Below are 13,953 nucleotides of genomic sequence, written 5' to 3'. Positions count from 1 at the left end.
TGCTCGCCAGGGAAAAGGCTGTAAAGGGAGGAAAAAGTGACTTGTCAGAGAGCTGTTATTACTGACTAGTCCCCTGTCTGGGAAGTGATGAGTCACCCGGCACTGCCGTAGCTGATTGACCTAACACACACTGCAGATAAACACAGATCCCAAACAGTGCTACTTGCGAGGCAAGTAGACCAGCGAGGGGGGCCTGAAGTTTATCATTTGTGACTAGTAATGGGGCCCGGCACGCATCCAAACAGACAGTTATCACTCTGATATTTGCATAGACATAGCGAGAAGAGAAAGCGATTAGGAGGAGCTGTGGATGGGAGGGCGATGGAAATGCAGTGCTGCAGACAAGGCTCCATCACTGTACAGCTGATGGCAGAGACAACTTTCTGAGCCTTGGTGGAGCAGGCAGAGAGACATGAACTAGGACCACTAAAAAGCTTCCTATATTTGAAAGACCCATGGTGAGCCCCTATCTTTAGAGAGGAAGCAAGGTTTAGATTTAGCCAGTAGGGCTAGCTTTGGGTCTTCAGGTGGTCTTTCACTAGCCATGTGCCCTATTCCATCTTCCCCTCAGCGAGGGTCTCATCTAGTGTTTAGCAGAACGTCTAAAAATGCTCATTTTAACTTTAACCAGCCAACAGACAGATAAAATCTAGACTTGTGTCCCCTGTAGATGTCCCGGAGTGGAGAAGGTGTGTCCCAGACCTGTTCATCCTCATTAAAAGTGAATCTAAGATCTGGTGGAGTCAGTTCTCCAGAGGCCCCTGGACTCTGCATGAGTCTCCACAGCTTGCTTCTAACCAGCAGGCCAACAGCAAACACATCCCTAACATTTGGGAAGATTTAATGTGCAATGTCTTGCACAGGTTGCCTATGAATTCTCTCCTTTGAGGAGAAAAGGGAAAGGGACAGAGGAAAGACAGGGTCAGGTAAAGATGGAGGTGACTATGGTTAAAAGTCACCCTGTCTGGATGTGGCAGTACTATTCCTAGCCCAACAGTACCAGCTTTATATGTTCAAAGCGCTGTTTAAGGTTAGTAGATGGGTTAGTTTGATTATCCCCATTTCACAGATGGGAAAACTGAGACAGGTGCAGAGACATTTGTGCGGTCTGGGTTCCAGCATGACAGCTCATCCATGTGGGATGTATGTACACTCATTTGTGTGTGTGTGTGTGTATTTATCTCCAAGGCAAATGCAAGAGCAGCTCATTAAGTATCATAACAAATGGCTTCTGTGATCATTTCTCTCACTCTTTGTGTCTCTAAAATGTTTGTGCGTACTGCTTCAGGAAGGGCACTGAGCTCACAAATGGGCAAGTATTAGCGATGTAAAGAAGCACCTTGGATAGTCCCTCTCTGCACTCACTCAATTAAGGGATCTGTGTCCGGAAAGCAGAAAATGCACATTTCTTGTTAAAAGAGGTAACTTTTCTGGAATCCATTAGACACACAATAGGATAAAATGTGCACGTTTCCTGGGCACAGCTCTGTCACTGCACTCAAACGTGAGCTGGAGCACTGCCAGCTGTTCCAGACCTGCCTCCCCTGGATGTAACTGACCTGCAGCAACCCCTACTAGCCCAGTTCTGAGAGTGCTTCTGTGCTTATCTAGCCAAACAGCGTGGTGGGTATGTTGCTAAATCATGGTTTTGGGCGTCAAGGGACCTGGGATCTATTCTCAACTCTGTCACTGTGTCAGGCTCTTTGCCTCAGTTTCCCTATCTGTGAAATAGGGACAATAGCTATCCCTCTGAAAGGTGCTTTAAATTCTATGCCTAAAAAGAGCCATAAGAGTGGCAAGCATTAATTACCACTGTTATTGTGAACATCTGGGAGATGACCCGCAATCTCAGTGCACTGATTGCTCTGAAAGCCTTGTTGCAAAGAGGGCAATGGAAGGAGAACAGCCCTTCTCCCCATGAGCAATAATGTTCCATTTTTATGGCCAGATCTGTCCCTCCCGCATTCGCCCACACCTCCCACTGGGGTCAATGGGAGTTGTACATGAACATACAAGGGAAGTGCCTGGACCATAGGTGTTCGTTGTGCATTGGTATTTCCCAATTTTTCCCCACTTTGGGGTGCACACTGAACAGCCTGACCCAGCTTTCTATAAATATTGGGGTCCACCCCATCCCTGCCCCTCGCCACCTGCAGCCCTCACTGTGACCAACATTTTACATACCCGAGGTTGGGAATTCTGCTGGAAATAATTTACTTGCAACAAGCTGCTCCTTAAAGTCAGCCCAGCCAACCCAGTGCCAGTGTTGGGTGCATTAGCCCCCATGTACCTTACTTTACTTGTGGCTGACTCAAACCTAGGAGGAAGGGGCAGGGAGTGGAATGGGAGGAATTATGGGTTGGGGGCTCTTCTCAAAGTAAGAGCCTCTGTCAGGCTACATTTCCCAGATGGAAGCCATGGCTTCACCTGGCCCTTCCTCTGCGAGGCCATGACGCTGTTATGGACAATGGCACCCAAGGTGGGGGAGGGCTAGGACTTCCTCCTGAGAATGTGGAAGGCAGTGGTGTACCCCGGCTTCCAAGATGGATAAGGGAGGCGAAATAACCCACCTCCAGATCTCGAAGTGCAAGAAGCATGCTGTGTGACTATGCTCCTTTCCATCATGTCTCGCCTCATCTCCCCTCCCCAGCCAAAGATGCTATGGTTTATCCTGTACCTCTGTGTTTGAGAGCTGGAACCAGGGCTGCTTCCCATATGTGAAGATCTCCCAGAGGATCACCCCAAAGCTCCACACGTCACTCTCCGTTGTGAACTTCCGGTACATGATGCTCTCAGGGGGCATCCAGCGGATGGGCAGCATGGTGTGTCCTCCAACCTGCATGGGGACAAAGGCACAGGCAAATCTATCAGAGCCATAAGAGAGGGGAAAGGCTTCACTTAGAGCAGGCTACCCATGTGGATGCTCAGACAGGCTAGGCAAGCTAACTCCTCCCTCTAACCCACACACACTCACCCATCAATGCAAACTGGCTAATATCCTAATATGACAGATTGGAAGTGAAATATATTGAGATAAATGATGAGCTCCAAAGATTTCCCTCTTCCCAAACCTGACGTACAAAGTAACACAACAAAATGCCTAGAACGTGTTCAACTGCTGATGAAGCAACAAAAGGCAGGAAATGTACGGTCTAAACCAAAGTGCTATCCTTAGCCTTCCTGGGCCTAGATATTGCAGAGTGAATGGCATATTCGGCTTTATGACTGAAATACATAGAAATACGTACAGCAGAGGTATGTCAATGTTCTTTATAGCTTTCCTGCTGCCTAGGACAGCCTCAAACCGGTTTGGGCTCCTATTAAATAACTGCACAAAGGGGTGTTCACCCAGAAAATTGCACCAGGAATCCACTCAGAGACAAGCAACTGAAGGTGCAAAAGCACAGTCAGTGGATGAAGGCTTGGCCTTCAAATTCTTAGATACCATGGTGATGGGCGCAGCATAAGAACCTATTCACAAAGTAAAGTCCTCCCCTTCACAATGTCTGAAATCTGTGGAGCCCTTGAAATAACAGCCTGAGACTATTCCTCCGAGGAATGCTGGGCAGGGAAAGCATTTTTGGGACAGAGTTCCCCCATTGCCAGTACATTTCAGTCCAACGGGGAAGTATGCAAGCAGCAGCAGCAGCAGGCAAGCAGAAGGAATCGCCTTGTCCTTGCTAGAGATTTTTGTACAACTCAAAGTCTCTTAGTAGAACCAGCTTCTCTCTGTTCTGTCCTTCAATACAGGAATCACCATCTGCAGGGGGAATAACTAATTGATAGGAGTTTTGAACAGCAGGTGTTGAGAGCAGTATGGCTCCGTGTCTCTGGCATTCATCTCTTGCGAGGGCAGAGTATCCCAGAGACTACCATTTTTTTTGGTACTGATGCTGCAAGAATTCCTTCTGTGTGAGTGTGTGTCTGCACGCGCACGCTTGGGAAGCTCTTGTCATACTATTACGGATACCGAGCAGTGCAAGCACGGAAGTTCAACCATGTGGCAGCTGGAATGAAGCGGCTGGAGTCTTCCTCGGTTTCTGGAGATGAGCAGAGGCAAAGACTGCTGCTTCTTGGGACAGGGGCCGGAGTGCCTGACCTGAAATTTCAGCAACACAGGGCGGCCTGCGTGCAGGGTGCTGCTGCTGCCATTTGTGGAAAGAGGGCTGGTGTACGTTTTTGTAAGTAAACAGATGACACAAAGACAGTACCCTGACTCCATGTCATTGGTTTCCCATCCAAAGAGAAACCATCCTGCCAGGCCCCGAGTTTCAGTTACTGCTCTGTCAAGGGGGCAACAGTACTCAAAAAGAAAATGCTTTGCAAGTCCCTGCTTTCCTCACGAATTCTGAAACCTCCCCTGCTTCATTAGATTGCTGCTAGTGATAAAGCGGTGTCAGTAAAGAGGCAAGCTACAGCACTGAGCTACAGAAACAATTTAATAGGAGGTGTTCAAAGTAAGTTATGACATGGGTAATACACAGGGCAGAGAGAGCCCTTAACCTGGAAGTGCTGATCCAAACTTCCCCAGAGTTTAATGGGGTGCAGATTCAGCCTCTCAGAGTTCTGTCAACTGGCCCCATCTCTAGTTCTTAGTACAGCCTAATTTTACCAGAAATACGATAAAGTCTCAAAACGATCTTTCACTTTAATGTGCGCAGATGCTCAAAACTGCAATTCGCGAGGTTGAAAAGCTTATTGTATCTCCACACCTCCCAGTTAGAGATCCATCTTTGGCTGAAATACTCTCCGTTTGCTGCCTTGAACCCCCAGGAATGCTATTCCTATTGCAACTGGAAAGACTTCTTCCTCTGTTCCTTTTAAATCTTGGCTGCGATTTTAGCTCTTTCCTGCACTTCCAGCTTTTATGACTTGCTTTCCCTTATTTTGAAGGGCTCCAAGGAAATTCTTTGTCAACACAACATGACATATATCCAAGCTGGTTAGTGAAAATTATTTTGTGCTAATGTTTGGCTCTCCGCACTCCTTTAGTAGCACTGACTCCGTTTTCCAACAATCCTGAAATCATTGCAAAGCTCTGTAAATCTGCCCTATCTTGGCGCTTGTTCGACATACAAGTAGTGAAATATATATTGTGTGCATTTAACTTCCTTTTGAACTAGATCCGGGCCAGTCAGGAAGTTTGTGTGCCAGATCCTCAGCTGGTATAAACTGGTGTGTAGCTTCCTTGGCTTCAATGCAACTACAACAATTTATACCAGCTGAGGATCTGGCTCTGAAAGTAGAGAAATGAACCAACAGTCCATCTCATCTCTAATGAGCCAAATCATGAGCCAAGTCATTGGCCTTCTCTAGACACACATTGGGGAAAAATTACCCATAAAGTGAAATACAAGGTCAGCTGTTGTCCCAAGGATGTAACGACAGAATGTTGGCTTAGTTAATCTGTTCACAGACTTGCAGTGCCAAGGGGCTCATCTCATCTCATCTCTGTACTTCATGTGCAACTATTTGTTATTGAAAAAAATACCAATAATTCCTTAGGAAGATGGACGTAGGCAAAAACAAAAGACTCTGGAGCCCAAAATATGCCCAACCTAGAGCTGTATGTAAGGGTTTCTTGGGAGTTCTGTATTTCAGAAGGATAGCAGCTTTCAGTGGACACAGAGTTAATGTAATACCTGTCATTTTACGTTTTCGAAGCACAGCCATTAACTCCTCACCAGCCACGTACAAGGTTGATTAGGGATATAAATTATAATCCCAATTTCACAGATGGGGAAACTGAAGCACAGAGAGGGGATAGGACTTTGCCTGAGGTCACACAGTCAGTCATGGCAGAGCTGGGTATTGAAAACAGGAGTTCCTGGATCTCAGCCCTGTGCTCAGTCTACTATGCCCCGCTGCTTGCTAATATTGCAAATATTATAATCTAGAATTGAGAGCAGACAGATTGGACTGCATAGGCAATACTACATAAACTGGCATGTGGCCTGGATAACAGAAGATCCTCTTTACACCATGTGCTGGCTACAACAGACTTTGCACTTCGGGGGTTCTTCCCTGTTCTTAACCTCTGCCTTCCACTGTATAATCACATAAGCGTGATTCCCAGGCCTGTTCACTGTACCTGGGACCACCTGGAGTAGCATGCATTGGCAAAAGCACTGGAGAGAAATGAGGCTATTAAACAAACCAGTCTACAAAACAGACTATTTTTCCTTTTGCAGAGCCAATTTACATTTCATGTCCTTGGCTCTGGAGAGAATCATTACGGATCTTTATAGGGAAGATGAAAGTTTGTTTCAATCAATCCACAGTTTACTGAGACAGAGCCCAGGGTGGCAGTTTCCTGCAATAACAGTGATCGTGCAGGCTGACTCCTTGTCAAGAGACTGCTGCTTCAAAATCATTTCTGAAAGATTCCTGTCACTCTCTTCTCCACCCTCCACCACTCCCACCCAGAATGAGACACGATAGAGCTAGAAAAGAGCTCTTCTGAAATCCAGACCTGTCTCCCTGGGGCAATGCAGGATTGTCCAGTGCAGTCTTCAAAGTCCCAAATGATGCAACTCCCACAACTCCCGTTGAGAGACGTTCTACAACCCGGTTACAGGTTTCACTCTCAAGAAGTTTATCCTGACATTGAGCCTAAATTCTTCCTTTCTTCTCTTTTGCTCCAAAAGAACCCCATCCTCCTTTCTCTTTAAACTCTCTGTATCATTGCTACAAATAACTATTGCCCTTGAGGAATTCCACCATGATTTCAACAATTTCCATCCCACCATCAACCTCAGCCTAGACCAATCCACACAAGCGGTCCATTTTCTGGACACTACTGTGCTAATAAGCGATGGTCACATAAACACCACCCTATACCGGAAACCTACTGACCACTATTCTTACCTATAGGCCTCCAGCTTCCATCCAGGACACACCACACGATCTACTGTCTACAGCCAAGTTCTAAGATACAACCGCATTTGCTCCAATCCTTCAGACAGAGACAAACACCTACAAGATCTCTGTCAAGCATTCTTAAAACTACAATACCCACCTGCTGAAGTGAAGAAACAGATTGACAGAGCCAGAAGAGTACCCAGAAGTCACCTACTACAGGACAGGCCCAACAAAGAAAACAACAGAACGCCACTAGCTGTCACCTTCAGCCCCCAACTAAAACCTCTCCAGCGCATCATCAAAGATTTACAACCTATCCTGAAAAATGACCCCTCACTCTCACAGATCTTGGGAGACAGACCAGTCCTCACTTACAAACAGCCCCCCAACCTGAAGCAAATACTCTCCAGCAACCACAAACCACACAACAAAAACACTAACCCAGGAACCTATCCTTGCAACAAAGCCCGATGCCAACTCTGTCCACATATTTATTCAAGTGACACCATCATAGGACCTAATCACATTAGCCACGCCATCAGGGGCTCGTTCACCTGCACATCTACCAATGTGATATATGCCATCATGTGCCAGCAATGCCCCTCTGCCATATACGTTGGCCAAACTGGACAGTCTCTACGCAAAAGAATAAATGGACACAAATCTGACATCAGGAATCATAACATTCAAAAACTGGTAGAAGAATACTTCAGTCTCTGTGGCCACTCAGTAAAAGATTTAAGGGTGGCAATTTTGCAACAGAAAAGCTTCAAAAACAGACTCCAATGAGAAACTGCTGAGCTTGAATTAATATGCAGACTAGACACCATTAACTTGGGTTTGAATAGAGACTGGGCGTGTCTGGGTCATTACACATATTGAATCTATTTCCCCATGTTAAGTATCCTCCTCACACCTTCTTGTCAACTGTCTAAATGGGCCATCTTGATTATCACTACAAAAGGTTTTTTCTCCTGCTGATAATAGCTCATCTTAACTAATTAGCCTCTCACAGTTTGTATGGTAACTTCCAATTTATCTGTATGTATATATATTTCTTCTTACTATATGTTCCATTCTATGCATCCGATGAAGTGGGCTGTAGCTCACGAAAGCTTATGCTCTAATAAATTTGTTAGTCTCTAAGGTGCCACAAGTACTCCTTTTCTTTTTATAGCACCAAAGAGCCCTAGTTGTGCCCAGGACCCCTAGTAGCACCTGTGCTAGTTCAGGGATCAGCAACCACTGGCACGCGGCCCACCAGGGAAAGCCCCTAGCGGGCCGGGCCAGTTTGTTTATCTGCAGCGTCCGCAGGTTTGGCCGATCGCAGCTCCCACTGGCCGTGGTTCACCGTTCCAAGCCAATGGGGGCTGCAGGAAGCGGTGCGGGCTGAGGGATGTGCTGGCAGCCCTTCCCGCAGCCCCCATTGGCCTGGAACGGTGAACCACGGCCAGTGGGAGCTGCGATCGGCCAAACCTGCGGACGCTGCAGATAAACAAACCGGCCCGGCCCGCCAGGGGGTTTCCCTGATGGGCCGTGTGCCAAAGGTTGCCGATCCCTGTGCTAGTTGCTGTATAAACACACAACCTATTTGCAGCCTTCCCCCATCCCCACCTTAGTGGTGGCCGAACCTAGCTGGACAGCTTTAGCTCTTACTTTTTCTCTCTAAATCAACGTCTCCAGCTTTCATATCCTTTCCATTGCTCTGCTCCTTCCAATACTTTCCTGGTAACGTGATGCCCACAAATGAATGCAGCCTGCGGTGCATTTGCTTCTGAGCTGTGGAGAACTGCCTTTTGATAACATAGCCATCTTAGAATCAGGATAAACCACTCTCAAGGTCATGCACTGTTCTATAATCACACATTTCCAATGGCCCAGGGCACCTGGCCTTTTCTTTGGGGCCTCATTAAACATCCGAGACAGCAGATTGCAAGATAGCAGGCCACTCCCTGAGAGTGGCTTATTGCTGTATTAGAGCTGAACCTCAGGGAAATGCGGAAGGTTCATGAAAGGCCAAGATTAATGGCCATTAGGGAGAGGGATAATTAGTTAATGCTAGTATAGCACTTTGAAGATGTAAAGCTATATAAGTGCTATGTACGATTATTATTATAAGGCTCCAGGTTTGACTGCCAGGAAGGAAGCCTGGTGTCTGGGGAAAGAAGTCTCCTTGTCCCAGCTTTCTGATTAGGAAGGACTAAAAAGACATGCCATCCCGAGTGAGTGTGGCCATACAGCAGCAAGTCACGGAGAAGCTTGCCAAGGTAGTGCAGTGTTTCAGACAAGGAGGCGCTTGGATGTACTCTCTTAGATGTAGCCAAAACTAAAGACAGGCCTGGACCAAAACCCTAGCCCAGAACTCCCGTGAACTTTGGATCTAGGGTTTTTGGTTTTGATCCCCACTCTGGAGATAAGAGCCAGCAGGTGAGTTAGGATCCAGAATCCAACTCCTCCAAACACCCTCTAACTGAGCCTGACCCAAATTTGTGATCCAGGTCTAGCGGAAACTGTTCAATGTACACAGGGCATCGCTTGGAAGGAGGAAAGCTCACATGGCTGGCATTAATTTGGGAGGCCTCTGCTCTTGTCGCTTTTGCTGGTGCCTCACGGAAAAGCTACTCAGGTCTGAACCACAGAAAATGTGTCTCTTTAAATGAGGCAGTTTTCTGGTGAATTTCACCTTTTGTGTGCTGCAAGGTTAGATGTTGTTTGCTTGATTTCTTCCTGGATGAGGTAGGGGGAATTAGAGAACTTGGTGCCATCTCCCTGCCTGTTTGGTTTGTGAGTGCAGTTGAATCCATTCAGCAAATTAATTCCTTTTAAACCTGGTGACAGGACACATGCTCTTTGGTTGCTGTCTCAACTCTGTTGTGTGTGGGGGTTGAAGCAGGGCTCTCCTTTAATTGCAGAACTGGCTGACTTCCCAGGCTGGGATGGGATGGAACACGTGCGCATGTCCTTTAGAACCTCAGCACCAAAAGCACCTGAAGATTCTCACCTCTGGACCTTCTTCCAACAACCAGATGTGTCCCCCATCAGGACGCGTTCATTTCTGCTAAGGACAATACTTGCTGTTCAGTAATCTAAAGCAGTCTTGAGTAAATAAGAATGGCAGGTGCCTGGCTCTTCTTCTGAGAGGACGTCAGAGCAGAGCGAATGCAGCTGAGATGCAGGAAAAACCTCTGCATTTGGCTATGCTGCCACTTAAAACAAAACCAAGTGATGCTGCCATCTGTCCACCACAGCAGGTTGTGATTTTGTGAGTGCTCACAAGCTAAGCAGGGTTGCCCTTTGTAAGGGTTGGGATGGAAGACCCCTCAGAAATTCCTAGTGTTGCTGAAAATCCAGAAAGGGGCAGCCTTCCCTGGGAGTCTGTGCTGAATCCAATGCCTTAGTGTGGCGCTAGTAGATACCGTGCTGCTGGAAGTGCCAGTTTTCAAATTAGATGTAAAAGTGAGACCCTCTGTGTTCATTAAGGATTCCAGGGCACTTTGTTCAAGGGCAGGGTGTTAGCCCTGATATCCTGGCTAATTTTCAGCTACATTCTGCTTCTCGAAATATTCCCTGCAGACATTACACTTCTTTTTTCTTTTCTAAACTGTCTTGCTGTTTTGCTATTAAACAGCTGGCATGTTCCACCCCAGAGGTAGCTGCATTTAAGTGCATGTGGGTGTGTGGGTATTCATTTGGAGTTGGGGGAGATGGAATTCCATTTTACCATGTATGTATTTATACATGATGAAATGCCCTAGAGAAATGTAAGACGATATTATCATCAACAATGGCACTGTAACCTCAAATTAAAAGTAAACAGTTCCTTGTTTCATTCCTTTTTGCAAGAAAAATCAAATGGAAAGGATCCCACTCAATAGAGAGGCTGCTGTTTGGTACCAGAACGTCACTTGCCCTTATAAATGTGTGAAAAAGACTCGGAAAGACTGCAAGGCAGATGCGTAACTCAATGTGGTCCAGCTCCAAAGCTGCAACAGAGGTCCCAGATTCATGCAGGCAAAGCCTCTGAGTTATGTAGATGTTCCTAACACAGGTCCTCTCACCAGCCCCAACTTGCCTTCAGAATTGCACGGATCTCTCCTATCTGAACACACTAGCTGGAGGGGGAGTATCCTGTGTCATCATGAAGACTTTGCAAAGCAATTCCCCTGATTGGGGACCTCCTGCTGCTGCTCTACTTTGCAGTCCATGCTCTTTCCCCCTCAACAGAACCTCTCACTGCAAATGTCAGGCTTGCTGCTCCTTGCAAAGAGCAGATCAGACAGACTGCCCCTCCTCCTTTCTTGCCCTGCTTTAGCCCTTCCATGTAACCTAAATTCTTTCCTGGGCACAGCTCAGGCCTACAGCAGGGGAGAGGACACACTGCACTCAGGGCTTTTAAGCTCTTGTTCTTCATCCATGATCCAGCAGGACAGGCGAGAGACTTGGGGTCTTGTGACTTCACTCAGTCAGATGGTCCCGGCTGCTGCAGCCAGAGTGGAGAATTACCTATCGCCTTCCCCCCAAAAAACAAACAAACACCAACTGATTTTCTTCAGCCTCTTGTGTCTCCTTGATGCAGCTGCTTTGCATTCCCTGCACTGCCCATGGGGATGCCAGTTGCAGCCTTTGCACTAATCTCCAGTGTCTTTGTGTAACGATTACACAGCCAGCTCTGCACGCTCATGGCTTCACACAGCAGGCCTTGCATCCTGCCTGGATGTCAATAGCTGCAGGCAGCTTATATCTTATAGGGCAAAAACTGGGCCAGGTTCATAGCTCACAGTGAAGTGCCCTGCACATGTTGACAGTGTCTGTGTTTACAAATAGGCATGGCCTCTCCTAACCAGACAGTAGCTGGCACCTGTGTCCCCTTACTTGTCAGGAGGTGGGAGGATGCAGTGCCCTGGCTGTGAGGTGAGGAGAGGAGGCTGGAATCACCTCTGCTGGAACAGGGAACTAAATGCACTTCTCATAAGGTGGATGTAGAGAGCTGGATATACCTGCTATGAGATAGGGGGAGATGACCAGATAAAGTTACTGCAAGGTCAGGAAGGAGGCGAGACAAGCCTCCTGGAGGCAGATGGACTATTTGTTCCCTCCAGACTCGCATTCTGTGTTTAAATACACGTCTAAAAATAAAGCCTCCCATTGACATTGTTTTTCCTTACTTCATTTAACAATCCGGTTGGTTTATGACCCGTAATTCTGAATCAGGTGGAATTCAGAAGTGTAATTTGCAAGCCAGGACCCCGTCCTTTTCACCCTTCCCCGTCTCTGCTCCTTTGAGTTTGTTTCAATCCCAGGGTTTTCAGCATTCCTAATGAGCCATTAACAAGCTGCCAATTACTTATGCAAATGAGGGGGAGCAGACATGGAGGGGTGGCTGTAGCTAGAGGTAAAGTCTGCTGCCTCAGAATGGCCTGAGATAAATCATTGCTACTCTAAGAGCTGCCTGCATCCAGGATTGCTCTCTCTCTTATTACCTGCCGCCTAGAAATGCCAGAGGTAACATGGAGAGAGGTTACAAAATGGGAAATAGAGCATTAATCTCACAGATATTTTAAATTATGTTTGCCAAGAACACAGACAAGAACTCAGCGTGCCCAAACCACAGCTCAACCCTTCCCTCTTGTTCCCAGAGCTCAGACATCAGCACCTACTGCTATGAATGAGCTAGGCTAATCATATGCACATATGCAAAGGAGCAAGATCCAGCATTTTGCTTTTGCTTCCAAAACGATGCCTCAAAAATAGTACCTTCTGAGCACGTGTGGTGTTTTACACCTCACAGTCATATTTTGTTCAGCTGGGGAGGCAGCTGGTCTTGCAAACTGTCCCAGGTGCAGCCCGGACACAAGCCAAATGCCTGGAGTAACAGCAAGGAAAGCCTTTCTCAGCTCTGGTTTGCAAAGTGCTCAGTGCGGCCACCAGCAATGCTACCATCTTCATAACCACATCCGCTACTACAGACACCATGTCCCAGGCACTGCCCCAACTGCGCAGGGAAAAGGCTGCATGGGCAAACAGAAGTACCTAATATCCATGTAATAGAATGTCTTCCAGCTGTATCCCACTTTAATAAAGAGGTGTGGCCCATGGAAGCTACCGGTACCAGCATGTAATGCTCCATATTGACCCAAGATACTAGTGGTCCCAGCGTGTAATTTTCTATCATGCGCTGAGAAGCTAATGTTGCTTGGATAAAGATGGAAATTTGCATGAGTCTCTAGGGGCAGCCCCCGGGGTTTAGTGATAAGGGTTCCTGTGAGGGACACTGGAGAACTCTGCAGGCCATTGTGGCCTGCTGACCAACACTTTGGCTACCCCTGATGTTATCCAAACCCCTCCAACCACCTTCTCTTTTGCTTTACACTCTCCCAGCATCATTCTGGCATTAGGCCAACTGACATCTCTTTGGGGCTGAGTATTACCAGCCTTCAGACTGATTTTAAAGTCTCCCATATCTGCAAGATCAGAAAAGCGCATATGTTTTGGAGCCAGCACTACATCATCACATCATGCGTTGTGGTGCAACCTGACAGTGACCTGATAATACAGTGATGGGTGTGTCAGGGATCAACAGCTAATCAGACAGACGGGCGGTAAGTCAAAACAGCAGGCTGCAAGCAATGTCTTCTACATGCCTCATCTCGGGGCATGAACTGTGGAGTTTTATGTCAGTAGATCCTTGCTCAGTCATATGCAAGTAAACTCACAAAATGGGCTGAGGTATGAAGCTCAAAAAACTGCAGTGGTAAAACAAATTGCATGTGTTACCGCTACATGCAAAGACAGTGTCATCTTGGTATCTCTTAATCTCTCCTTTCCATTACCCCTTTCTCTCTGTCCTGCCCACGACACCCTCTCAGGAGCAATGATGCCCATTTTTCATCTGCAGCCAGATCAACTCCTGACTGAAGAGTATACATGATTTAGAGAAGGCTCCATTACTTAACTTCTGGATGCTGGATAATCAGTTCAACTTCCTTGGCATTAATCATAATAATTTTCAAAATTCATTAGGGTTGATTGTTTGGAAATCTATTTCCTATTAATGTCAGTTTCACTGAGCTCACGCCTGGCAGCCAGAGACAG

General features: G+C 46.8%; 1 protein-coding gene across 7 annotated transcripts in view; it reads right to left on the bottom strand.

Annotated features, from left to right (window-relative positions):
* NTRK3 (neurotrophic receptor tyrosine kinase 3) overlaps positions 1–13,953 on the bottom strand; it is a 333,051-nt gene that overhangs the window by 17,025 nt on the left and 302,073 nt on the right. For 6 of the 7 annotated variants that reach the window (XM_075133170.1, XM_048865819.2, XM_048865820.2 and 3 more), the window contains one exon: positions 2,678–2,836. In XM_075133170.1, the coding sequence (XP_074989271.1) occupies positions 2,678–2,836 (159 nt within the window). Of the gene's footprint in view, positions 1–2,677; positions 2,837–13,953 lie in introns of those variants that run through there. The other variant, XM_075133174.1, reaches the window with a different exon arrangement.

The sequence above is a fragment of the Caretta caretta genome, chromosome 10 (assembly GCF_965140235.1).
Source record: "Caretta caretta isolate rCarCar2 chromosome 10, rCarCar1.hap1, whole genome shotgun sequence".
Taxonomy (NCBI): domain Eukaryota; kingdom Metazoa; phylum Chordata; order Testudines; family Cheloniidae; genus Caretta; species Caretta caretta.
The sequence above is the reverse complement of the archived record's forward strand: the minus strand, read 5'-3'. Positions and strand labels throughout refer to the sequence as shown.